The sequence below is a fragment of the Gopherus flavomarginatus genome, chromosome 2, assembly GCF_025201925.1.
Source record: "Gopherus flavomarginatus isolate rGopFla2 chromosome 2, rGopFla2.mat.asm, whole genome shotgun sequence".
NCBI lineage: Eukaryota > Metazoa > Chordata > Testudines > Testudinidae > Gopherus > Gopherus flavomarginatus.
The window spans coordinates 86,580,546-86,604,051 of NC_066618.1; the positions used below are offsets into that span (position 1 = coordinate 86,580,546).

Genomic DNA, 23,506 nt, shown 5'->3' on the forward strand with positions numbered 1-23,506 from the left:
CAATTATTAATTTAGCTATATTAAATTGCACTAAGAAACACACCAGACTGAAGCACAGATTAGAACGCTAGACAGTGCTCTTTAAAGAGATGCACAAAAAGGCAGCCATCTTTTTTCAAAGCAGAACAATTAGAGGTCAGGGCACTAGGAATTCTATACACAAACAGAAGTTACAGTAGAACCTCAGAGTTATAAACACCAAAGTTATGAACTGGCCAGTCAATCACACACCTCATTTTGGAACCGGAAGTACACAAGCAGGCAGCAGCAGAGACCAGACATAAAAAGCAAATACCATACGTAATGTGTTAAATGTAAACTACTAAAAACAAAAATAAAAGGAAAGTTTAAAAAAAGATTTGACAAGGTAAGGAAACGGTTTCTGTGCTTGTTTCATATACAACATGTTAAAAGCAGCATTTTTCTTCTGCATAGTATTAAAAGTTGTTTTAAGTCAATGTTCAGCTGTAAAATTTTGAAAGAAGCACCATAATGTTTTGTTCACAGTTAGGAACATTTCAGAGTTTGAACAACTCCTGAGGTTTTCATAACTCGGAGGTTCTGCTGTACTTGCTATCTAATCTAGTTCTGGTCAAGGGCAAATATTGATTTACAATCTAAGTACCTTTCCTTTGAGTCACAGCTGCTTTGTTTTTAAAATTCTCTCTCTTCCCAGTTGCTGGGTTTAAAAAAAAAACAAAAACAAAAACCTACACAAAACAGAAAGGAGGAAAGCAACCAACTAACCCGACCCAAATAATACAACTGGGGAAAAAAGTTTTTGCACTCCAATTTTTTCAACTGTAGATTTTAAGGCTATATCTACACTAGAGACCTTACAGCGCACAGCTGTACTGCTGCAGCTGTGCCACTGTAAGGTCTCCTGTGTAGCCGCTCTGTGCCGACGGGAGAGAGCTCTCCCATCAGCTTAATTAAAACACCCCTAACAAGCAGTGCTAGCTACGTCTGCAGGAGAGCACCTACCGCCACCATAGCGCTGTCCACACCAGCGCTTGTCAATGAAACTTATGTTCGTTGAGGGTATTTTTTTCTACACCCTCGGACAACAAAAGTTTTACCAACAAAAGGGCTAGCGTAGACATAGCGTAAGTGTTGCTCATACCAACAGTAAAGTGCTGAATGCTCACACTGAAGTGGGAGTTTTAAGTTAACAGTGTTCCTTTTATAATATCATTATTAGATACTCACTGGATGACTGGTTACATTTAGGCAAAACAAAGAAGCTATTTCCACCCTTCCCCACTATAAAAGTCTCTCCAATTCTTATGATTTTGGTTTTTATGTAGATTTTAAACAAACAGATGCATAGGGCTGCAGGTTGCCAATCCTCCAGGATTGTCCTGGAGTCTCCAGAAATTAAAAACTAATCTTTAATTAAAGTTTATGTCATGTGAGAAAACCTCCAAGAATATGTCCAACCATAACTGGAACCCCAGCACGGGCATCTTACTTTACTGGTCATTTTGCAGAAGCACCCACAGGACCCAACTGAGATAAAGGCCCCCCCATAAAAAAATTAAACAGAATCCCTGCTATCACGTGCAAATACCCCATTCACTTCCCATAGTAGGATGACTCGATAGACCTCAAAGAGGACTTTGTAGAGTACTTTGCAAAATTTGCATCCATAGTTTCACCACGCTTCTCAGTGAGTGAACTGCACATCATCATGAGTTAGGCGGCACTCCATCAGATGCCAACAAACAAGTGAAAAATGGAATATGAATTAATGACAGATTACAGATATTAAATATACACAGTAAGCACACTTGAAACCAAACACTGATCTCATGGTGATATCTTTAAAATGCAACATATCGATAGCACAAATAATAAATCAATCAGATGAGTTCATCATTTCCACTTATCTGCGATGGGTGTTTGATAAGCTTACCTATGTGGCAGAAGAAATAGTGCTTTCTGAACAAAAAGCAGCAGCAGACTTACAGAACCAAGTCCATCACTGTTCTAACTTCACTGACTTCCCCAGAGTTATATCAGGGATGGACTTGGCTTGGGGGCTTGTGAATCAAACCATCACTTCTACTGGCTGATAGAGGACACAGAATTTGTAAGTTGGCAGACCATTCAGGGAGAGCGCAGGATGATCTCTGTTATTTCAGCTCTGCTGCCCAGCCTCATTGGAATTCCATAATACATAGTCCCTGGGCTGACATATACAAAAGTGCTCTGCCCAACTTTATACAAGCCAACAAAGAAGGGATTCAGCAAATAGGCACCAGCATTCAGAGGGAATATTTGCCCACCATGAGTGTGGCCAGAAAGGATCAAATTTATGTCTGGCCGATCTTGGAGAGCCCATTTTGCAGCCAGTGGCTGATGAGCCAGAAGTACTATGGCATGATCAGCATTGCAGTCGACTAGGGCTTTTTTCAAATCCATGCCATGCCCAGAATAGCGCAACACCTGAGCCTCAATATCATCAACCCCAGCCAGACAGAACCAATCATTGTTGCTCCTTGGAGAAGAGATCTTCACATTCTCATTGTGGAGTGGATGAATGTTAAAGGACTTCAGTAATTCAAACCAGTTGTTGACATCAGAAGTATAATACTCATGGTTTCCAGTGACAAAATAATTTCCCAATGGGGAATTAAGCTCACTGAGAGGTTCGACAGCAGGTCGGATGGCCATCACTTCAGAATCTGACAGATCACCTACAATCACAGTGATATCTGGTTTTAAAGCTCTGACCATCTGCACAACCATTGCAAGTTTAGTCTTCCCTACAGTGGGTCCCAGATGAATATCTGATAGCAACACCACCTTCAGGCCGTCCATGGATAAAGGCAGTTTGTGAACAGGAATCACCACTGAGGTCACTGCAGGAGGCTGGGAGGCATTCAACAACCCAAGGGCAGTCAGTGCAACTGTCACCATAACAACCAAAACAGGTTTCATGACAGTTTTACTACTCTTATTGATACCACTTGTCTTAGCATCTCTGCTGACCAAGAGTTTATAAACTTGCTCTACAGAGCCCAGAGTGAAGAGAAAGAAAATAAGGATTATATAGGCTCCTAGACATGTGTAAGAAGCTAAGGAAAAGAAATAGGGCTCTTCTGCAACAAGAAACAGCAATGTAAAAAAGCTAGAGTGTGCCAAACCTAGAAATATTAACACAGCTATTTTCCATGGCATGAAACAATAGGAGTTAGCAGCTGAAAGCCTGTAGAATGTGGTCACTATACATCTCCAGATGTAAAGAGAACCTATGAGCATCAGCACATTAACAAACAGTGCCATCTGTAATCTCCGCAGCCACCTCTGTGTACCAAATGCAAGTTGCTCTGCCAGTAAGGTCCGGGATATCATCATGGAAAAGAAGACAACTCCAGCAGCCACTGCAGCCTTTGCTTCAAGCGGCAATTGCTTGAAGGAGATCATCTTTACCAACTGACAGTCCCTGCACCTTCCTGTCCTATATGAGTTTCCAGTAGGTTAGAATGTGGTTGTGAAGGGACTTCTTGGTCAGCTTGGCCTGCAACCAGGAACCAGCATCAGCTTTTTGATATTAAGACATACAATCCCCCCTGCCCAGTCTAGAAACCAGAGAGAGGTATTATTTGGCACCCACCACCCAGGACACCAGGGTCGGTGAAGAGACTACTATCACTATCAAGGATAGCTATAAAAGGTTTATTAACTTAGAATAAAAATGATTTAGAACTCGGACAACCCAGTCCTGATCTTTATAATCTCCCATCCCCAAGGTTCCCATTGATAAATTATCACAAAAACCTGTGAATGCTAAACCAGTAATAAGAATTCTCCTCATAATTTTGGGATATTATCTCACAAATCATATAGTGATGATTGCTTTCCAATAACTAATAAAATATTATCAGCCCCTGCTTACATCGAAGAAACACAGCTGTAGTTCACACTTTGCACTCACTACCTAATCTGCTTCCCTGACACAACACCATCTCCATTCCAATACCACACCATTACATGATAGCAAGTGTCAGTGGTACATAATGTTGCCGTCTCAAGAACTTAACAAAAAAAATCATTGACCCATGATGGTGACTATATTCACCCCAGAATAATGACATAGCCATCAATCATTCAGTTCCAGTCTTCATCCATTCAGGATCACTGGAGCACAAACACAAAGCATGCAAACCACTTCCCACATCTCACCCCTTACTTCTGCTCTTCAGAGGAACCATAGGGGGAAAAATAAGACATGCATATGCACAAAACTCCCTTTAAGGCAGCCTGGTAAAGTTATGATGAATATTTGCCAGCCCAGGCTGAAAAATATACAGGCCTGCACTTCTCAAGATGATAGTTTACTCATTTTGCTGAGCGGAATTCTGAAAGCTAGTTTAAAGGAACATTATATATTTAGTGTATATACATTCAGTCCCTTCCATACCTGCATATTCTAGGCCAGGATTTATGGAGACTCTGTATCAATCGGAGTTTTGGCCTGGGAGCTAAAGAGCCATTGAGACCTAGACCAGTGGTTCTCAAACTTTTGTACTGGTGATCCCTTTCTGAATTATAAATGCTGGAGGCAAAGTGGGGTTTGGGGTGGAGGCTGATAGCTCATGACCTCTCATGTAATAACCTCACGATCTCCTGAGGGGTCCCAACCCCCAGTTTGAGAACCCCTGACTTTAGACCACCCTTGTCTATACCCTGCCTCAATAAACCCCTTTTATATGCATCCTGACAACATTCTGTCTCTCCCCTCGCCTTTTATTTTTAAGCCCAGAGGCCACGATACTGATTATTTAAAGTTTAAAACTGTGTTTGCTTTTTCAAGATAATTAAAAAGACCAGGTACTGTGTTATGAGCTGCTTTCAGTTTAAACCAAAACTCCTCATGGAGTTACTCTGCTTTTTAATATGTGTTAACATTCTTTAGAATATGTATGCAACATTAAAACAGATGACTATTAAAATAATGCTAAGGGTTTACTTCAAACACAAAAACTCAGAGGAAATGCTGCATTGGAACTCCAACAGTACTCTTCATTCAGACCTTAAGCCTAAGTATTGCAACTCATATAGGCCTTTAGCAAGACTGTGTAACACTGGATGCAATCTGATGCAAATCTATATAGAAAGAGCAAGTTGCATGATAAAGCACATTAAAAATGGCAGAGAAAAGACAGATACACTTCCCCGTTCTCAACCCACACTAGTAAACTAATGTGTTCTACGTGATACGTTGTCTGATGGTGCCAGAGCCCTGACAACTGCAGAACAGCACAAAAACAAATTAAACCATCACAATTTAAGATCTAGAGTTATCTAATGTATAACTTGTCAACACAGATTCTGAATAATAAAGGCTAAAATAGGCCAAGAAGTGTGGGGCATTTTTTAAATGAAAATTCATGTCTTTCAGGATATCCTGGATTTTCTCTCTACTGTGGATGAGAGTTCAGAAAGCAATGAGCAAAACTAAGGCCTTGTCTACACTGGCAAGTTACTGCGCAGCAAAGCAGCTTTCTGCGGAGTAACTCTCAAGGTGTACACACTGCCAAACCACTTTATACACAGAAAGTCCTCAGTTGCAGTGCTGCCAAAAAAAAAAAACCCACCTTGACAAAAATTGTAAGCCTTAAAGCGCAGAGGCTCCAGCAGTGTAAACACACGATTGCTTTGTGTGCTGTAAATTGGCCTTTGGAAGAGTTGTGGCCGCTCTGTTCACTGTTTTGAACTCTGCTGGAGACCTGCGCCCCTCCCGATCTGGGGAGGGAGGCGGGAGCTGTTATTAGGGTTTCTCCCTGCCTCGAGACTGGTTGCTTCCTGCTGCTGTCTGCTGACACACTCTCCCCCCACCTCTGTACACACACACACACACACACCCCCTTCAAGGAACTGGCAATGCAGTAGGATGTCCATGGAACAACGGGATCTGGAAATCTACATCATATGACACTGTGCCCCATGAGGCATTGCAAACCCTTCCCAAAGCACCCTATGGGCCAGCTGCACAGTGGAATAGCTACCACAATGCACTGTTCTCTTTGCAGTTGCAAGAGCTGCTAATGTGCATGCGTTCCACCATCACAAGGAGCACAGGGTGGGCATGCAACAGCAGTTTAATTCCAGCCCATTAATAAAAATGGTATGACTAGTTGCACAGAAACTTGCCGTCTAGACATACCCTAAGTGTCTCACTAAGCCAGACAGCACAAAATCTGTTTGCTTTAAGAAAAATTGTAAACATGGTCTCAAAAAAGGTCAGAATCAAAGCTCCATAACCAAGCGGGGAGGAAAGTGGGCAAGATTCTACTAAAAAAGGTAACCATATTTAAGGATGTCTTCACTAGCAATGTTAAAGCGTTGCCGTGGCTGCTGTGTAATCACAGCACCCCATGCTGTAAAAAAAGGCCACCCCCATGAGGGGAGTAGCTCCCAGCACTGGTGCACTGTCTACACTGCCACTTTACAGCACTGAAACTTGCAGTGTTCAGCAGGGGGGGTTTTCACACTCCTGAACGAGAAAGTTGCAAGCGCTGTAAAGTGGCAGCGTAGACAAGGCCTAAATAACCTGCATCTATCCCATCCACCAAACAAGCTGAATAAAGGAGCACTAGGCTCCTGCAATCTCCTCAGGCATCAGGCCCTTATTGGGCTTGAGTGGAGTTAGAGAGCCCCTTTCCACATCAGCACAGCTTGAGGAGTGGCAAGAGGCAGACACACCTGTCCTCAGAAACTACAGCTGAAAACACAGTCATGGCTGCCCCTAGACTACCCTGTCCACACGCTTTGCACCCTGTACCCAGCCCACTCGATACAAAATTGAATCTGTGCTCAGAGGACAGTGCAGACAGCATGAGTACTTGCCATGCATCCAACTCATGCACCCCCACTCCTGGCAGTCAGCCCTGAGCAGGGGGTGGGAGGAAACAACTGTACCGAGGCCCCAGCTCACCCGCCCTCCCCGCCTCAATGTTTGCAATGTGTAAATAAAACGAAATGGGATGGGGCCCCAAAATTCCTCTCCAGTGGGTGCTTTCCGCCCCCCCGATCCCTGCACAGTCATTGACGCCCTTAGGGGAGCTCAGGGCCCGCAGGGCGCCCTCCACCTGCCCCAGCGCAAGAGAACGCTGCGGGCCATTCCCCATTTCCACGAGAGCCCCGAGCAGAGCAGAGCGACTCCCCGGGGACATACTTACAGCTGCGCCGAGCCCCACGGGAAGCAGCGCTACCAGCCCGGCCGCTCGGAGCAGAAAGCGAAGCATGGCCGGCAGGGGCTGCAAAACACGCGGCCGCTGGAACCCAGCCCGAGCCAAGTCTCATGACTCTACGGAGTCAGCTGATGGCCTTGCAGCGTCCCCGCCCAGCTCCCCGCCGGGTACGCACTGCAGGAGTGCAACACCCCAGTTCGTACGCACAGCTCGGGCCAGGCCCAGCCACACCGCCCAGGTTTTCCACTAGGACCGCCCTAGCACACAGCCCAGTGGGAACTGCTGCTACCTATCGCAAGGAGGGGAGTGAACGCGCGAGCAGCCCACAGAACCACATTTCAAACAAAGGCCTCGCTTCCTTCCAGTCCCATGACAGGTATTGCTAAAGCCCTCCTCTTACAGACAAGAAAGGAAGCAAAAGTTATCGGGAAAAAAAATTGATTTTAAAAACTGACAGCAAATGGTACAACAGCCGGTAAACCCAGACCGTTTCCAGCCTAGGTATAAAACAGAGAAACTAGGCAACAATTCCAAACTCTGGAATTTTCCTAGCTAGGCTCCCATCCAAGTATTAACCAGGCCTGATACTGCTTTGCATCTGAGCATCAAATGGACCACAGCTCACTTAAGCTTCCTTCCTACTCACCACACAATATACCCCTGCTCCACAACCCACACACTCTCTACTGAGGGTACGTTTACACTACGGGATAAATTCGATTTAACATAAACCGGTTTTATAAAACAGATAGTATAAATTCGATTGCGCGCGGCCACACTAGTTACATTAATTCGGTGGTGTGCGTCCATGGTCTCAGGCTAGCATCGATTTCTGGAGTGTTGCACTGTGGATAGCTATCCCGTAGCTATCCCATAGTTCCCGCAGTCTCCTCCGCCCCTTGGAATTCTGGTTAGAGAGCCCAGTGCCTGATGGGCAAAAATCATTGTCACGGGTGGTTCTGGGTACAGCCTCACCCCTCCCTAAGTGAAAGCAGCAGACAACCGTTTTGCGCCTTTTTTCCTGGGTGAACTGTGCAGACGCCATAGCACTGCAAGCATGGACCCTGCTTAGATCAACACCGTGATCGTGAACGTTGTAAACACCTCACGCATTCTCGTGCAGTCTATGGTGAACCATGAACTGCAAAGCCAGGCGAGGAGGAGGAGGCGGCTACGGCAGCGCGGCGACGAGTGATGAGGACATGGAAACTGAATTCTCCTTAACCGCAGGCCCCTGCGCTTTGGAGATCCTGCTGGTAATGGGGCAGGTTCTACGCACTGAACGCCGATTTTGGGCCCAAGAAACAAGCACAGACTGGTGGGACCGCATAGTTTTGCAGGTGTGGGACGATTCGCAGTGGCTGCGAAACTTTCACATGCGTAAGAGCACTTTCATGGAACTTTGTGACTTGCTTTCCCCTGCCCTGAAACGGCATAATACCGAGATGAGAGCAGCCCTCACAGTGGAGAAGCGAGTGGCAATAGCCCTGTGGAAGCTTGCAATGCCAGACAGCTACCGGTCAGTCGGGAATCAATTTGGAGTGGGAAAATCTACTGTGGGGGCTGCTGTGATGCAAGTAGCCAAAGCAATCACTAAGCTGCTGCTACAAAAGGTTGTGACTCTAGGAAACATACAGGCCATAGTGGATGGCTTGGCTGCAATGGGATTCCCTAACTGTGGGGGGGCGATAGATGGAACCCATATCCCTATCTTGGCACCGGCACACCAGGCCACCCAGTATGTAAATCGCAAGGGGTACTTTTCAATGGTGCTGCAAGCAATGGTGGATCACAAGGGACATTTCACCAAAATCCACGTGGGATGGCCAGGAAGGGTTCATGACGCTCGCGTCTTCAGAAGCACTGCTCTGTTTAAAATGCTGCAGCAAGGAGTTTACTTCCCAGACCAGAAAATAACAGTTGGGGATGTTGAAATGCCTGTAGTTATCCTGGGGGACCCAGCCTACCCCTTGATGCCGTGGCTCATGAAGCCATATACAGGCAGCCTGGACAGTGGTCAGGAGCTGTTCAACTACAGGCTGAGCAAGTGCAGAATGGTGGTAGAATGTGCATTTGGCCGTTTAAAGGCACGCTGGTGCACATTACTGACTCGCTCAGACCTCAGCCAAACCAATGTCCCCTTTGTTATTGCTGCTTGCTGTGTGCTCCACAATCTCTGTGAGAGTATGGGGAAAACGTCTATGGCGGGGTGGGAGGCTGAGGCAAATCACCTGGCCGCTGATTATGCACAGCCAGACATCAGGGCGATTAGAAGAGAACACCGGGAAGCGGTGCGCATCAGAAAAGCTTTGAAAACGAGTTTCATCACGGGCCAGGGTACAGTGTGACTGCTGTGTTTGTTTCCCCTTGATGAACCCCACCCCCTTGATTGACTCATTCCCTGTAAGCAACCCACCCTTCCCCTTCGATTACAGCTTGCTTAAGAAAATAAAGTCACTATCGTTTAAAAATCATGTATTCTTTATTAAAAAGCTCATTATAAAAAGAGGGAGAGAACTGGCAAGGGTGTGGTTTGGGAGGAGGATAGAAGGGAAGGAAAAGGCCACTAAAATCATTTCAATGTAATGACAGCCTTTTGGTTGGGCTGTCCACAGGGGTGGAGTGGCTGGGTGCACAAAGCCTTCCCCCACGCGTTCTTACACGTCTGAGTGAGGAAGATATGGAACATAGTGAGTACTGAGGGTGGTGACACAGGGGCTGCAGCGGCACTCTGTGACCTCGCTGCTCTTCCTGAAGCTCCACCAGACGTCGGACGATGTCAGTTTGATCACGCAGCAGCCCCAGCGTTTCATTCCGCCACTGCTCATCTTCCTGCCGCCACCTATCATCTCGAGCGTCTCTCCTGTCCTCACGTTCACTGGCATCTTTCCTGTAATTTGATACCACGTCCTTCCACTGATTCAGATGAGCTCTTTCATTGCGGGTTACTTCCATGATTTCAGAGAACATTTCATCTCACGTCCTCTTCTTCCTCTGCCTTATCTGAGCTAGCCTTTGGGATGGAGTAGGGAGGCTTGAAAAATGTGCAGCTGCATGAGGGAGGGAAAAAAGGGAGAGAAGTATTTAAAAAGATACATTTTACAGAACAATGGTTATACTCTTTCACAGTGAGCAACACTATTCACCTTACACAGCACATGTGATTTCACTACAAGGTCGCATTTTGCATCTTAAGTTTGAGTGCCTGGGCTCTGGTGTTACAGATCTCACAGACGCAGGTCCGGGCATCAGAATTCAGCTTGCATGCGGCCATGGTAAGCCATTGTCTTTCGGCTTCAGCAGCCTTCACTTCCATTCACAGAAGCCACCTCCACCCCCCTTCCAATTCTCTAGGATGATCGATTTTCCCCCTCCCCCCACTGCATGGCTGGTATGATGGAAGATCACTGCTAATCACCCCCCTTCCCCCCTCACCGCGTGGCTGGTAGCTGGGAAGATTCCTGCTAGCCAAACGCAAGAAAGCTCAGCGCTATCCTTCCTCCCCTCCCCCTCCTTGGCTACATGCAAGGAAGGATTTCTTGTAAGCAACAGGCAAACACCCCTGTAGGAAAAAGGCCATCTCTGTCCCCTTAATTAAATTCCTGAATTTCAACCAGGTTACCATGAACGATATCACTCTGCTGAGGATAACAGAGTGAGATAAAGAACGCATGTTTCTTGAATGCCTGCAATCACTGGGACCATACACAGCTATGCTTTGTCATGCAATGATACCCAATTACTTGCTACATGCATGGCGTGGTAAGTGTCCTACCATGGTGGACGGAACAAGACTGCCTTTCCCAGAAACCTTCTGCAAAGGCTTTTGGAATACCTCCAGGAGCGCTTCATGGAGATGTCCCTGGAGGATTTCCGCTCCATCCCCAGACATGTTAACAAACTTTTCCAGTAACTTTACTGCCCGCGAATGCATCCCAAGCCCTCAGGGCAAATCAATAATTAAAAAAAGCTTGCTTTTAAACCATGTTTTATATTTACAAAAGGTACACTCAGCAAAGGTACACTCACCAGAGGTCGCTTCCATGGCTTCACTGTCTGGGCTAGTGGCTTGGGAGGGCTGGGACGGTGATTCCGTCTGGGTCAGAAAAAGCTCCTGGCTGTTGGGGCTAACAGAGTGCAGTGTGCTCTCTTCAAGCTCATCCTCCTCTTCCTCCTCCTCACCTTCCCCGTCCGCATAATCCCCAGGCATGGCTGAGATTACAACCCCCACCACGGAATCCAAGGACGGGGGGAGGTAGTGGTGGCGCAGCCCCCTAAAATTGCATGCAGCTCAGCGTAGAAGCGGCATGTTTTCCGCCCTGCCCCGGACCTTCCGTTTGCCTCTTTGGTTTTCTGGTAGGCTTGTCTGAGCTCCTTCATATTTCACTCTGCACTGCACTGAGTCCCTGGTGTGCCTCTCTCCTTCACGGTCTTGGAAATTTTTTCAAAAGTTTTTTCATTTCATCTTTTTGAACGGAGTTCTGTTAGCACTAAATCCTCTCCCCATATAGCAATCAGATCCAGTACCTCCCGTGTGGTCCATGCTGGAGCTCTTTTTCTATTCTCAGGAGACTGCATTGTTACCTGTGCTGATGAGCTCTGCGTGGTCACCTGTGCTGATCAGAGCTCCATGCTAGCCAAACAGGAAATGAAATTCAAAAGTTCGTGGGTCTTTTCCTGTCTACCTGGCCAGTGCATCCGAGTTCAGATAGCTGTCCAGAGCAGTCAGTAGTACACTGTGGGATACGGCCCGGAGGCCATTACCATCGACTTGCGGCCACACTAATCCTAATCCGATATAATAATACTGATTTTAGAGCTACTCCTCTCATTGAGGAGGAGTACAGAAACCGATTAAAAAAGCCCTTTACTTCGATTTAAAGGGCATCATAGTGTGCATGGCTGCGCAGTTAAATCGGTTTAACGCTGCTAAAATGGGTATAAACAGGGAGTGTAGACCAGGCCTGAGACGGGATACTCACAAACCCGCCACACCCACCCACGACACAAAACCCCGCGCACCACCACCCCAAAGCGCGGCGAAACCCAACGCCCAGGACCCCGCTGCCCCACGCACACCCGCTGCCGCTCGCCCTTTGATCACAGCTCCTGGGGCTCCACACACCTCACGCCTCCCTGGGGACGCCCTCCCGCACTTGGCCTGCCTTTTCCTCGCTCCGGGAAACCCGGCTCGCGCGGCCCGGAGGCCTCGCCCGCGCCCTGCCCCGTCTCCCGCTTCGCTAGGCCCCGGGGGAGGCAGGATGGGACACCGACACAGACACCGACACCGACACCGACACCGCCTCCTCCTCAGGGTGGATCAGCCCAGAGGAGACCAGCACCCAACTTCCCCCCGAGCTGGGGACTGCTCCCGGCCCGCAGGCAGCCTTCCCGGCCAAAAGGGCCACCTTAGGGCAGCAGCTGCCTCTCTCTCCTCCCCGCTTTTAAAAGGCCCAGCTGCCAGGAGGCATGCTGCCAAAAGCAGCCACCCCCCAAAAGGCCCGGGCTGCGCTTTGCGGCTTTCCTTTCGCCCAGCCTCCCGCTCCCGGCGCCGGAGCCGAAGCGGCTGGCAGGGAGCGCGACCGCAGACAGGCCTTGGGGCGCCTGCCGCCGCTTCGGCCAGCTGGCCTCCCACCCACACCTGCTGCCAACGGGGCAAGGCCGCCGGCTGGTTTCAAAGAGAAAAAACCCCGCGCCACGGGTGCCGGGCGCCCAGAGCCCAAGCCCTCGGCCGCGTGGGCGAGGCGGCTACGGCCTGGGAGACCTTAGCGGAAGCAAGCCAGGACGAGGCGGTAAAAGCGTGTGCCCGAGGGAGACCTGCAGCCGGGCAGCGTCAGGAAGCGGCAAAAGCCTACAGCACCCAGTATTCCCAGGAGGTCTCCCATCCAAGTACTAACCAGGCCCGACCCTGCTTAGCTTCCGAGATCAGACGAGATCGGGTGTGTTCAGGGTGGTATGGCCGTAGACGCTGTCACCTGCCGCTTTGCCTGCCTTTAAACAAGCCCGCCGACGAGCCCTGTCTCCTCCCCTATATTCAGTCCTCTCCCCTCCCCTCCCCTCCCCTGCGGCCCCGCCCCGCCACGCCACGCCCCGAGCAACACAGGCACGCGCCACCAGCCTCACACCCCTCCCTCGCCACACCAACGCTCCCGCCCCGCCCCACGATCCGCAGACCCCCACCCCTGGCCCGCACACACCACGCCTAAGACTCCCCCCACCCCTCACAAATACACCCCTCTCCCCCGCCCGCCGCGCACTCGCTCCTGAACCGCGGGACCCTCACAAATCCGCCGCACCCACCCACGACACAAAACCCCGCGCACCACCACCCCCAGGCGCGCCGCAACCCAACGCCCAGGACCCCGCTGCCCCCACGCACACCCGCTGCCGCTCGCCCTTTGATCACAGCTCCTGGGGCTCCACACACCTCACGCCTCCCTGGGGACGCCCTCCCGCACTTGGCCTGCCTTTTCCTCGCTCCGGGAAACCCGGCTCGCGCGGCCCGGAGGCCTCGCCCGCGCCCTGCCCCGTCTCCCGCTTCGCTAGGCCCCGGGGGAGGCAGGATGGGACACCGACACAGACACCGACACCGACACCGACACCGCCCCCTCCTCAGGGGGATCAGCCCAGAGGAGACCAGCACCCAACTTCCCCCGAGCTGGGGACTGCTCCCGGCCCGCAGGCAGCCTTTCTGGCCAAAAGGGCCACCTTAGGGCAGCAGCTGCCTCTCTCTCCTCCCGCTTTTAAAGGCCCAGCTGCCAGGGAGGCATGCTGCCAAAAGCAGCCACCCCCAAAAGGCCCGGGCTGCGCTTTGCGGCTTTCCTTTCGCCCAGCCTCCCGCTCCCGGCGCCGGAGCCGAAGCGGCTGGCAGGGAGCGCGACCGCAGACAGGCCTTGGGGCGCCTGCCGCCGCTTCGGCCACCTGGCCTCCCACCCACACCTGCTGCCAACGGGGCAAGGCCGCCGGCTGGTTTCAAAGAGAAAAAACCCCGCGCCACGGGTGCCGGGCGCCCAGAGCCCAAGCCCTCGGCCGCGGTGGGCGAGGCGGCTACGGCCTGGGAGACCTTAGCGGAAGCAAGCCAGGATGAGGCGGTAAAAGCGTGTGCCCGAGGGAGACCTGCAGCCGGGCAGCGTCAGGAAGCGGCAAAAGCCTACAGCACCCAGTATTCCCAGGAGGTCTCCCATCCAAGTACTAACCAGGCCCGACCCTGCTTAGCTTCCGAGATCAGACGAGATCGGGCGTGTTCAGGGTGGTATGGCCGTAGACGCTGTCGCCTGCCGCTTTGCCTGCCTTTAAACAAGCCCGCCGACGAGCCCTGTCTCCTCCCCTATAGTCAGTCCTCTCCCCTCCCCTCCCCTCCCCTCCCCTCTCCTGCGGCCCCGCCCCGCCACGCCACGCCCCGAGCAACACAGGCACGCGCCACCAGCCTCACACCCCTCCCTCGCCACACCAACGCTCCCGCCCCGCCCCACGATCCGCAGACCCCCACCCCTGGCCCGCACACACCACGCCTAAGACTCCCCCCGCCCCTCACAAATACACCCCTCTCCCCCGCCCGCCGCGCACTCGCTCCTGAACCGCGGGACCCTCACAAATCCGCCGCACCCACCCACGACACAAAACCCCGCGCACCACCACCCCCAGGCGCGCCGCAACCCAACGCCCAGGACCCCGCTGCCCCACGCACACCCGCTGCCGCTCGCCCTTTGATCACAGCTCCTGGGGCTCCACACACCTCACGCCTCCCTGGGGACGCCCTCCCGCAATTGGCCTGCCTTTTCCTCGCTCCGGGAAACCCGGCTCGCGCGGCCCGGAGGCCTCGCCCGCAGCCCTGCCCCGTCTCCCGCTTCGCTAGGCCCCGGGGAGGCAGGATGGGACACCGACACAGACACAGACACCTGACACCGGACACCGACACCGCCTCCTCCTCAGGGGGATCAGCCCAGAGGAGACCAGCACCCAACTTCCCCCGAGCTGGGGACTGCTCCCGGCCCGCAGGCAGCTTCCCGGCCAAAAGGGCCACCTTAGGGCAGCAGCTGCCTCTCTCTCCTCCCGCTTTTAAGGCCCAGCTGCCAGGGAGGCATGCTGCCAAAAGCAGCCACCCCCAAAAGGGCCCGGGCTGCGCTTTGCGGCTTTCCTTTCGCCCAGCCTCCCGCTCCCGGCGCCGGAGCCGAAGCGGCTGGCAGGGAGCGCGACCGCAGACAGGCCTTGGGGCGCCTGCCGCCGCTTCGGCCAAGCTGGCCTCCCACCCACACCTGCTGCCAACGGGGCAAGGCCGCCGGCTTGGCTTTCAAAGAGAAAAAAACCCCGCGCCACGGGTGCCGGGCGCCCAGAGCCCAAGCCCTCGCCGCGGTGGGCGAGGCGGCTACGGCCTGGGAGACCTTAGCGGAAGCAAGCCAGGACGAGGCGGTAAAAGCGTGTGCCCGAGGGAGACCTGCAGCCGGGCAGCGTCAGGAAGCGGCAAAAGCCTACAGCACCCAGTATTCCCAGGAGGTCTCCCATCCAAGTACTAACCAGGCCCGACTCTGCTTAGCTTCCGAGATCAGACGAGATCGGGCGTGTTCAGGGTGGTATGGCTGTAGACGCTGTCGCCTGCCGCTTTGCCTGCCTTTAAACAAGCCCGCCGACGAGCCCTGTCTCCTCCCCTATAGTCAGTCCTCTCCCCTCCCCTCCCCTCCCCTGCGGCCCCGCCCCGCCACGCCACGCCCCGAGCAACACAGGCACGCGCCACCAGCCTCACACCCCTCCCTCGCCACACCAACGCTCCCGCCCCGCCCCACGATCCGCAGACCCCCACCCCTGGCCCGCACACACCACGCCTAAGACTCCCCCCGCCCCTCACAAATACACCCCTCTCCCCCGCCCGCCGCGCACTCGCTCCTGAACCGCGGGACCCTCACAAATCCGCCGCACCCACCCACGACACAAAACCCCGCGCACCACCACCCCCAGGCGCGCCGCAACCCAACGCCCAGGACCCCGCTGCCCCACGCACACCCGCTGCCGCTCGCCCTTTGATCACAGCTCCTGGGGCTCCACACACCTCACGCCTCCCTGGGGGACGCCCTCCCGCACTTGGCCTGCCTTTTCCTCGCTCCGGGAAACCCGGCTCGCGCGGCCCGGAGGCCTCGCCCGCGCCCTGCCCCGTCTCCCGCTTCGCTAGGCCCCGGGGGAGGCAGGATGGGACACCGACACAGACACAGACACTGACACCGACACCGACACCGCCTCCTCCTCAGGGGGATCAGCCCAGAGGAGACCAGCACCCAACTTCCCCCGAGCTGGGGACTGCTCCCGGCCCGCAGGCAGCCTTCCCGGCCAAAAGGGCCACCTTAGGGCAGCAGCTGCCTCTCTCTCCTCCCGCTTTTAAAGGCCCAGCTGCCAGGGAGGCATGCTGCCAAAAGCAGCCACCCCCAAAAGGCCCGGGCTGCGCTTTGCGGCTTTCCTTTCGCCCAGCCTCCCGCTCCCGGCGCCGGAGCCGAAGCTGCTGGCAGGGAGCGCGACCGCAGACAGGCCTTGGGGCGCCTGCCGCCGCTTCGGCCAGCTGGCCTCCCACCCACACCTGCTGCCAACGGGGCAAGGCCGCCGGCTGGTTTCAAAGAGAAAAAACCCCGCGCCACGGGTGCCGGGCGCCCAGAGCCCAAGCCCTCGGCCGCGGTGGGCGAGGCGGCTACGGCCTGGGAGACCTTAGCGGAAGCAAGCCAGGACGAGGCGGTAAAAGCGTGTGCCCGAGGGAGACCTGCAGCCGGGCAGCGTCAGGAAGCGGCAAAAGCCTACAGCACCCAGTATTCCCAGGAGGTCTCCCATCCAAGTACTAACCAGGCCCGACCCTGCTTAGCTTCCGAGATCAGACGAGATCGGGCGTGTTCAGGGTGGTATGGCCGTAGACGCTATCGCCTGCCGCTTTGCCTGCCTTTAAACAAGCCCGCCGACGAGCCCTGTCTCCTCCCCTATATTCAGTCCTCTCCCCTCCCCTCCCCTGCGGCCCCGCCCCGCCACGCCACGCCCCGAGCAACACAGGCACGCGCCACCAGCCTCACACCCCTCCCTCGCCACACCAACGCTCCCGCCCCGCCCCACGATCCGCAGACCCCCACCCCTGGCCCGCACACACCACGCCTAAGACTCCCCCCGCCCCTCACAAATACACCCCTCTCCCCCGCCCGCCGCGCACTCGCTCCTGAACCGCGGGACCCTCACAAATCCGCCGCACCCACCCACGACACAAAACCCCGCGCACCACCACCCCCAGGCGCGCCGCAACCAACGCCCAGGACCCCGCTGCCCCACGCACACCCGCTGCCGCTCGCCCTTTGATCACAGCTCCTGGGGCTCCACACACCTCACGCCTCCCTGGGGACGCCCTCCCGCACTTGGCCTGCCTTTTCCTCGCTCCGGGAAACCCGGCTCGCGCGGCCCGGAGGCCTCGCCCGCGCCCTGCCCCGTCTCCCGCTTCGCTAGGCCCCGGGGGAGGCAGGATGGGACACCGACACAGACACAGACACCGACACCGACACCGACACCGCCTCCTCCTCAGGGGGATCAGCCCAGAGGAGACCAGCACCCAACTTCCCCCGAGCTGGGGACTGCTCCCGGCCCGCAGGCAGCCTTCCCGGCCAAAAGGGCCACCTTAGGGCAGCAGCTGCCTCTCTCTCCTCCCGCTTTTAAAGGCCCAGCTGCCAGGGAGGCATGCTGCCAAAAGCAGCCACCCCCAAAAGGCCCGGGCTGCGCTTTGCGGCTTTCCTTTCGCCCAGCCTCCCGCTCCCGGCGCCGGAGCCGAAGCGGCTGGCAGGGAGCGCGACCGCAGACAGGCCTTGGGGCGCCTGCCGCCGCTTCGGCCAGCTGGCCTCCCACCCACACCTGCTGCCAACGGGGCAAGGCCGCCGGCTGGTTTCAAAGAGAAAAAACCCCGCGCCACGGGTGCCGGGCGCCCAGAGCCCAAGCCCTCGGCCGCGGTGGGCGAGGCGGCTACGGCCTGGGAGACCTTAGCGGAAGCAAGCCAGGACGAGGCGGTAAAAGCGTGTGCCCGAGGGAGACCTGCAGCCGGGCAGCGTCAGGAAGCGGCAAAAGCCTACAGCACCCAGTATTCCCAGGAGGTCTCCCATCCAAGTACTAACCAGGCCCGACCCTGCTTAGCTTCCGAGATCAGACGAAATCGGGTGTGTTCAGGGTGGTATGGCCGTAGGCACTGTCGCCTGCCGCTTTGCCTGCCTTTAAACAAGCCCGCCGACGAGCCCTGTCTCCTCCCCTATATTCAGTCCTCTCCCCTCCCCACCCCTCCCCTCCCCTGCGGCCCCGCCCCGCCCCGCCACGCCACGCCACGCCCCGAGCAACACAGGCACGCGCCACCAGCCTCACACCCCTCCCTCGCCACACCAACGCTCCCGCCCCGCCCCACGATCCGCAGACCCCCACCCCTGGCCCGCACACACCACGCCTAAGACTCCCCCCACCCCTCACAAATACACCCCTCTCCCCCGCCCGCCGCGCACTCGCTCCTGAACCGCGGGACCCTCACAAATCCGCCGCACCCACCCACGACACAAAACCCCGCGCACCACCACCCCCAGGCGCGCCGCAACCCAACGCCCAGGACCCCGCTGCCCCACGCACACCCGCTGCCGCTCGCCCTTTGATCACAGCTCCTGGGGCTACACACACCTCACGCCTCCCTGGGGACGCCCTCCCGCACTTGGCCTGCCTTTTCCTCGCTCCGGGAAACCCGGCTCGCGCGGCCCGGAGGCCTCGCCCGCGCCCTGCCCCGTCTCCCGCTTCGCTAGGCCCCGGGGGAGGCAGGATGGGACACCGACACAGACACAGACACCGACACCGACACCGACACCGACACCGCCTCCTCCTCAGGGGGATCAGCCCAGAGGAGACCAGCACCCAACTTCCCCCGAGCTGGGGACTGCTCCCGGCCCGCAGGCAGCCTTCCCGGCCAAAAGGGCCACCTTAGGGCAGCAGCTGCCTCTCTCTCCTCCCGCTTTTAAAGGCCCAGCTGCCAGGGAGGCATGCTGCCAAAAGCAGCCACCCCCAAAAGGCCCGGGCTGCGCTTTGCGGCTTTCCTTTCGCCCAGCCTCCCGCTCCCGGCGCCGGAGCCGAAGCGGCTGGCAGGGAGCGCGACCGCAGACAGGCCTTGGGGCGCCTGCCGCCGCTTCGGCCAGCTGGCCTCCCACCCACACCTGCTGCCAACGGGGCAAGGCCGCCGGCTGGTTTCAAAGAGAAAAAACCCCGCGCCACGGGTGCCGGGCGCCCAGAGCCCAACCCCTCGGCCGCGGTGGGCGAGGCGGCTACGGCCTGGGAGACCTTAGCGGAAGCAAGCCAGGACGAGGCGGTAAAAGCGTGTGCCCGAGGGAGACCTGCAGCCGGGCAGCGTCAGGAAGCGGCAAAAGCCTACAGCACCCAGTATTCCCAGGAGGTCTCCCATCCAAGTACTAACCAGGCCCGACCCTGCTTAGCTTCCGAGATCAGACGAGATCGGGCGTGTTCAGGGTGGTATGGCCGTAGGCACTGTCGCCTGCCGCTTTGCCTGCCTTTAAACAAGCCCGCCGACGAGCCCTGTCTCCTCCCCTATATTCAGTCCTCTCCCCTCCCCACCCCCCCCCCCCCCCCGCGGCCCCCCCCCCCGCCACGCCCGCCACGCCCGAGCAACACAGGCACGCGCCACCAGCCTCACACCCCTCCCTCGCCACACCAACGCTCCCGCCCCGCCCCACGATCCGCAGACCCCCACCCCTGGCCCGCACACACCACGCCTAAAGACTCCCCCGCACCCTCACAAATACACCCCTCTCCCCCGCCCGCCGCGCACTCGCTCCTGAACCGCGGGACCCTCACAAATCCGCCGCACCCACCCACGACACAAAACCCCGCGCACCACCACCCCCAGGCGCGCCGCAACCCAACGCCCAGGACCCCGCTGCCCCACGCACACCCGCTGCCGCTCGCCCTTTGATCACAGCTCCTGGGGCTACACACACCTCACGCCTCCCTGGGGACGCCCTCCCGCACTTGGCCTGCCTTTTCCTCGCTCCGGGAAACCCGGCTCGCGCGGCCCGGAGGCCTCGCCCGCGCCCTGCCCCGTCTCCCGCTTCGCTAGGCCCCGGGGGAGGCAGGATGGGACACCGACACAGACACAGACACTGACACCGACACCGACACCGCCTCCTCCTCAGGGGGATCAGCCCAGAGGAGACCAGCACCCAACTTCCCCCCGAGCTGGGGACTGCTCCCGGCCCGCAGGCAGCCTTCCCGGCCAAAAGGGCCACCTTAGGGCAGCAGCTGCCTCTCTCCTCCTCCCGCTTTTAAAGGCCCAGCTGCCAGGGAGGCATGCTGCCAAAAGCAGCCACCCCCAAAAGGCCCGGGCTGCGCTTTGCGGCTTTCCTTTTCGCCCAGCCTCCCGCTCCCGGCGCCGGAGCCGAAGCGGCTGGCAGGGAGCGCGGACCGAAGACAGGCCTTGGGGCGCCTGCCGCCGCTTCGGCCAGCTGGCCTCCCACCCACACCTGCTGCCAACGGGGCAAGGCCGCCGGCTGGTTTCAAAGAGAAAAAAACCCCGCGCCACGGGTGCCGGGCGCCCAGAGCCCAAGCCCTCGGCCGCGGTGGGCGAGGCGGCTACGGCCTGGGAGACCTTAGCGGAAGCAAGCCAGGACGAGGCGGTAAAAGCGTGTGCCCGAGGGAGACCTGCAGCCGGGCAGCGTCAGGAAGCGGCAAAAGCCTACAGCACCAGTATTCCCAGGAGGTCTCCCATCCAAGTACTAACCAGGCCCCGACCCTGCTTAGCTTCCCGAGATCAGACGAGATCGGGCGTGTTCAGGGTGGTATGGCCGTAGACGCTGTCGCCTGCCGCTTTGCCTGCCTTTAAACAAGCCCGCCGACGAGCCCTGTCTCCTCCCCTATATTCAGTCCTCTCCCCTCCCCTCCCCTGCGGCCCCGCCACGCCACGCCACGCCCCGAGCAACACAGGCACGCGCCACCAGCCTCACACCCCTCCCTCGCCACACCAACGCTCCCGCCCCCCCCCCACGATCCGCCAGACCCCCACCCTGGCCCGCACACACCACGCCTAAGACTCCCCCCACCCCTCACAAATACACCCCTCTCCCCCGCCCGCCGCGCACTCGCTCCTGAACCGCGGGACCCTCACAAATCCGCCGCACCCACCCACGACACAAAACCCCGCGCACCACCACCCCCAGGCGCGCCGCAACCCCAACGCCCAGGACCCCGCTGCCCCACGCACACCCGCTGCCGCTCGCCCTTTGATCACAGCTCCTGGGGCTCCACACACCTCACGCCTCCCTGGGGACGCCCTCCCGCACTTGGCCTGCCTTTTCCTCGCTCCGGGAAACCCGGCTCGCGCGGCCCGGAGGCCTCGCCCGCGCCCTGCCCGTCTCCCGCTTCGCTAGGCCCGGGGGAGGCAGGATGGGACACCGACACAGACACAGACACTGACACCGACACCGACACCGCCTCCTCCTCAGGGGGATCAGCCCAGAGGAGACCAGCACCCAACTTCCCCCGAGCTGGGACTGCTCCCGGCCCGCAGGCAGCCTTCCCGGCCAAAAGGGCCACCTTAGGGCAGCAGCTGCCTCTCTCTCCTCCCGCTTTTAAAGGCCCAGCTGCCAGGGAGGCATGCTGCCAAAAGCAGCCACCCCCAAAAGGCCCGGGCTGCGCTTTGCGGCTTTCCTTTCGCCCAGCCTCCCGCTCCCGGCGCCGGAGCCGAAGCTGCTGGCAGGGAGCGCGACCGCAGACAGGCCTTGGGGCGCCTGCCGCCGCTTCGGCCAGCTGGCCTCCCACCCACACCTGCTGCCAACGGGGCAAGGCCGCCGGCTGGTTTCAAAGAGAAAAAACCCCGCGCCACGGGTGCCGGGCGCCCAGAGCCCAAGCCCTCGGCCGCGGTGGGCGAGGCGGCTACGGCCTGGGAGACCTTAGCGGAAGCAGCCAGGACGAGGCGGTAAAAGCGTGTGCCCGAGGGAGACCTGCAGCCGGGCAGCGTCAGGAAGCGGCAAAAGCCTACAGCACCCAGTATTCCCAGGAGGTCTCCCATCCAAGTACTAACCAGGCCCGACCCTGCTTAGCTTCCGAGATCAGACGAGATCGGGCGTGTTCAGGGTGGTATGGCCGTAGACGCTGTCGCCTGCCGCTTTGCCTGCCTTTAAACAAGCCCGCCGACGAGCCCTGTCTCCTCCCCTATATTCAGTCCTCTCCCCTCCCACCCCTCCCCGCGGCCGCCCCGCCCCGCCCGCCACGCCACGCCACGCCCCGAGCAACACAGGCACGCGCCACCAGCCTCACACCCCTCCCTCGCCACACCAACGCTCCCGCCCCGCCCCACGATCCGCAGACACCCACCCCTGGCCCGCACACACCACGCCTAAGACTCCCCCCACCCCTCACAAATACACCCCTCTCCCCCGCCCGCCGCGCACTCGCTCCTGAACCGCGGGCCCTCACAAATCCGCCGCACCCACCCCCCACGACAAAAACCCCGCGCACCACCACCCCCCAGGCGCGCCGCAACCCAACGCCCAGGACCCCGCTGCCCCACGCACACCCGCTGCCGCTCGCCCTTTGATCACAGCTCCTGGGGCTCCACACACCTCACGCCTCCCTGGGGACGCCCTCCCGCACTTGGCCTGCCTTTTCCTCGCTCCGGGAAACCCGGCTCGCGCGGCCCGGAGGCCTCGCCCGCGCCCTGCCCCGTCTCCCGCTTCGCTAGGCCCCGGGGGAGGCAGGATGGGACACCGACACAGACACAGACACCGACACCGACACCGACACCGCCTCCTCCTCAGGGGGATCAGCCCAGAGGAGACCAGCACCCAACTTCCCCCGAGCTGGGGACTGCTCCCGGCCCGCAGGCAGCCTTCCCGGCCAAAAGGGCCACCTTAGGGCAGCAGCTGCCTCTCTCTCCTCCCGCTTTTAAAGGCCCAGCTGCCAGGGGGCATGCTGCCAAAAGCAGCCACCCCCAAAAGGGCCCGGGCTGCGCTTTGCGGCTTTCCTTTCGCCCAGCCTCCCGCTCCCGGCGCCGGAGCCGAAGCTGCTGGGGCAGGGAGCGCGACCGCAGACAGGCCTTGGGGCGCCTGCCGCCGCTTCGGCCAGCTGCCTCACACCCACACCTGCTGCCAACGGGGCAAGGGCGCCGGCTGGTTTCAAAGAGAAAAAAACCCCGCGCCACGGGTGCCGGGCGCCCAGAGCCCAAGCCCTCGGCCGCGGTGGGCGAGGCGGCTACGGCCTGGGAGACCTTAGCGACAGCACAGCCAGGACGAGGCGTTTAAAAGCGTGTGCCCGAGGGAGACCTGCAG

At 57.6% G+C, this 23,506-nt stretch overlaps 2 protein-coding genes and 8 non-coding genes across 12 annotated transcripts in view; all 10 read right to left on the reverse strand.

Moving 5' to 3' along the window:
* GLB1 (galactosidase beta 1) overlaps nt 1-7,284 on the reverse strand; it is an 82,600-nt gene extending 75,316 nt beyond the window's left edge. For 2 of the 3 annotated variants that reach the window (XM_050937994.1, XM_050937996.1), the window contains exon 1: nt 7,188-7,280. In XM_050937994.1, the coding sequence (XP_050793951.1) occupies nt 7,188-7,253 (66 nt within the window). In that variant the 5' untranslated portion in view covers nt 7,254-7,280. Of the gene's footprint in view, nt 1-7,187 lie in introns of all 3 variants that reach the window. The other variant, XM_050937995.1, reaches the window with a different exon arrangement.
* TMPPE (transmembrane protein with metallophosphoesterase domain) lies at nt 1,916-7,277 on the reverse strand. The gene is made up of 2 exons (XM_050938028.1): nt 7,188-7,277; nt 1,916-3,523 (listed from the first exon to the last, which is right to left on the reverse strand). The coding sequence occupies exon 2, from the start codon at nt 3,427-3,429 to the stop codon at nt 2,110-2,112; it is 1,320 nt and encodes a 439-aa protein (XP_050793985.1). The 5' UTR covers nt 3,430-3,523; nt 7,188-7,277; the 3' UTR covers nt 1,916-2,109.
* Nucleotides 7,285-13,047: 5,763 nt separating the features above from the next.
* LOC127046022 (5S ribosomal RNA) lies at nt 13,048-13,166 on the reverse strand. Its single transcript, XR_007772897.1, has one exon. It is a non-coding gene; the product is annotated as a 5S ribosomal RNA (ribosomal RNA).
* A 1,180-nt stretch (nt 13,167-14,346) lies between these two features.
* LOC127046107 (5S ribosomal RNA) lies at nt 14,347-14,465 on the reverse strand. Its single transcript, XR_007772963.1, has one exon. It is a non-coding gene; the product is annotated as a 5S ribosomal RNA (ribosomal RNA).
* Nucleotides 14,466-15,664: 1,199 nt separating this feature from the next.
* On the reverse strand, nt 15,665-15,783 carry LOC127046085 (5S ribosomal RNA). The gene has a single exon (XR_007772947.1). It is a non-coding gene; the product is annotated as a 5S ribosomal RNA (ribosomal RNA).
* Nucleotides 15,784-16,969: 1,186 nt separating this feature from the next.
* LOC127046119 (5S ribosomal RNA) lies at nt 16,970-17,088 on the reverse strand. Its single transcript, XR_007772975.1, has one exon. It is a non-coding gene; the product is annotated as a 5S ribosomal RNA (ribosomal RNA).
* Nucleotides 17,089-18,267: 1,179 nt separating this feature from the next.
* Nucleotides 18,268-18,386, reverse strand: LOC127046095 (5S ribosomal RNA). The gene has a single exon (XR_007772956.1). It is a non-coding gene; the product is annotated as a 5S ribosomal RNA (ribosomal RNA).
* Nucleotides 18,387-19,592: 1,206 nt separating this feature from the next.
* On the reverse strand, nt 19,593-19,711 carry LOC127046090 (5S ribosomal RNA). Its single transcript, XR_007772953.1, has one exon. It is a non-coding gene; the product is annotated as a 5S ribosomal RNA (ribosomal RNA).
* Nucleotides 19,712-20,913: 1,202 nt separating this feature from the next.
* On the reverse strand, nt 20,914-21,033 carry LOC127046088 (5S ribosomal RNA). The gene has a single exon (XR_007772951.1). It is a non-coding gene; the product is annotated as a 5S ribosomal RNA (ribosomal RNA).
* Nucleotides 21,034-22,211: 1,178 nt separating this feature from the next.
* On the reverse strand, nt 22,212-22,330 carry LOC127046029 (5S ribosomal RNA). Its single transcript, XR_007772903.1, has one exon. It is a non-coding gene; the product is annotated as a 5S ribosomal RNA (ribosomal RNA).
* Nucleotides 22,331-23,506: the final 1,176 nt, after the last annotated feature.

Bases quoted from the DNA above. Each gene is read 5' to 3' on its own strand.
- TMPPE (XM_050938028.1), bottom strand. From the start codon at position 3,429: ATGATCTCCTTCAAGCAATTGCCGCTTGAAGCAAAGGCTGCAGTGGCT.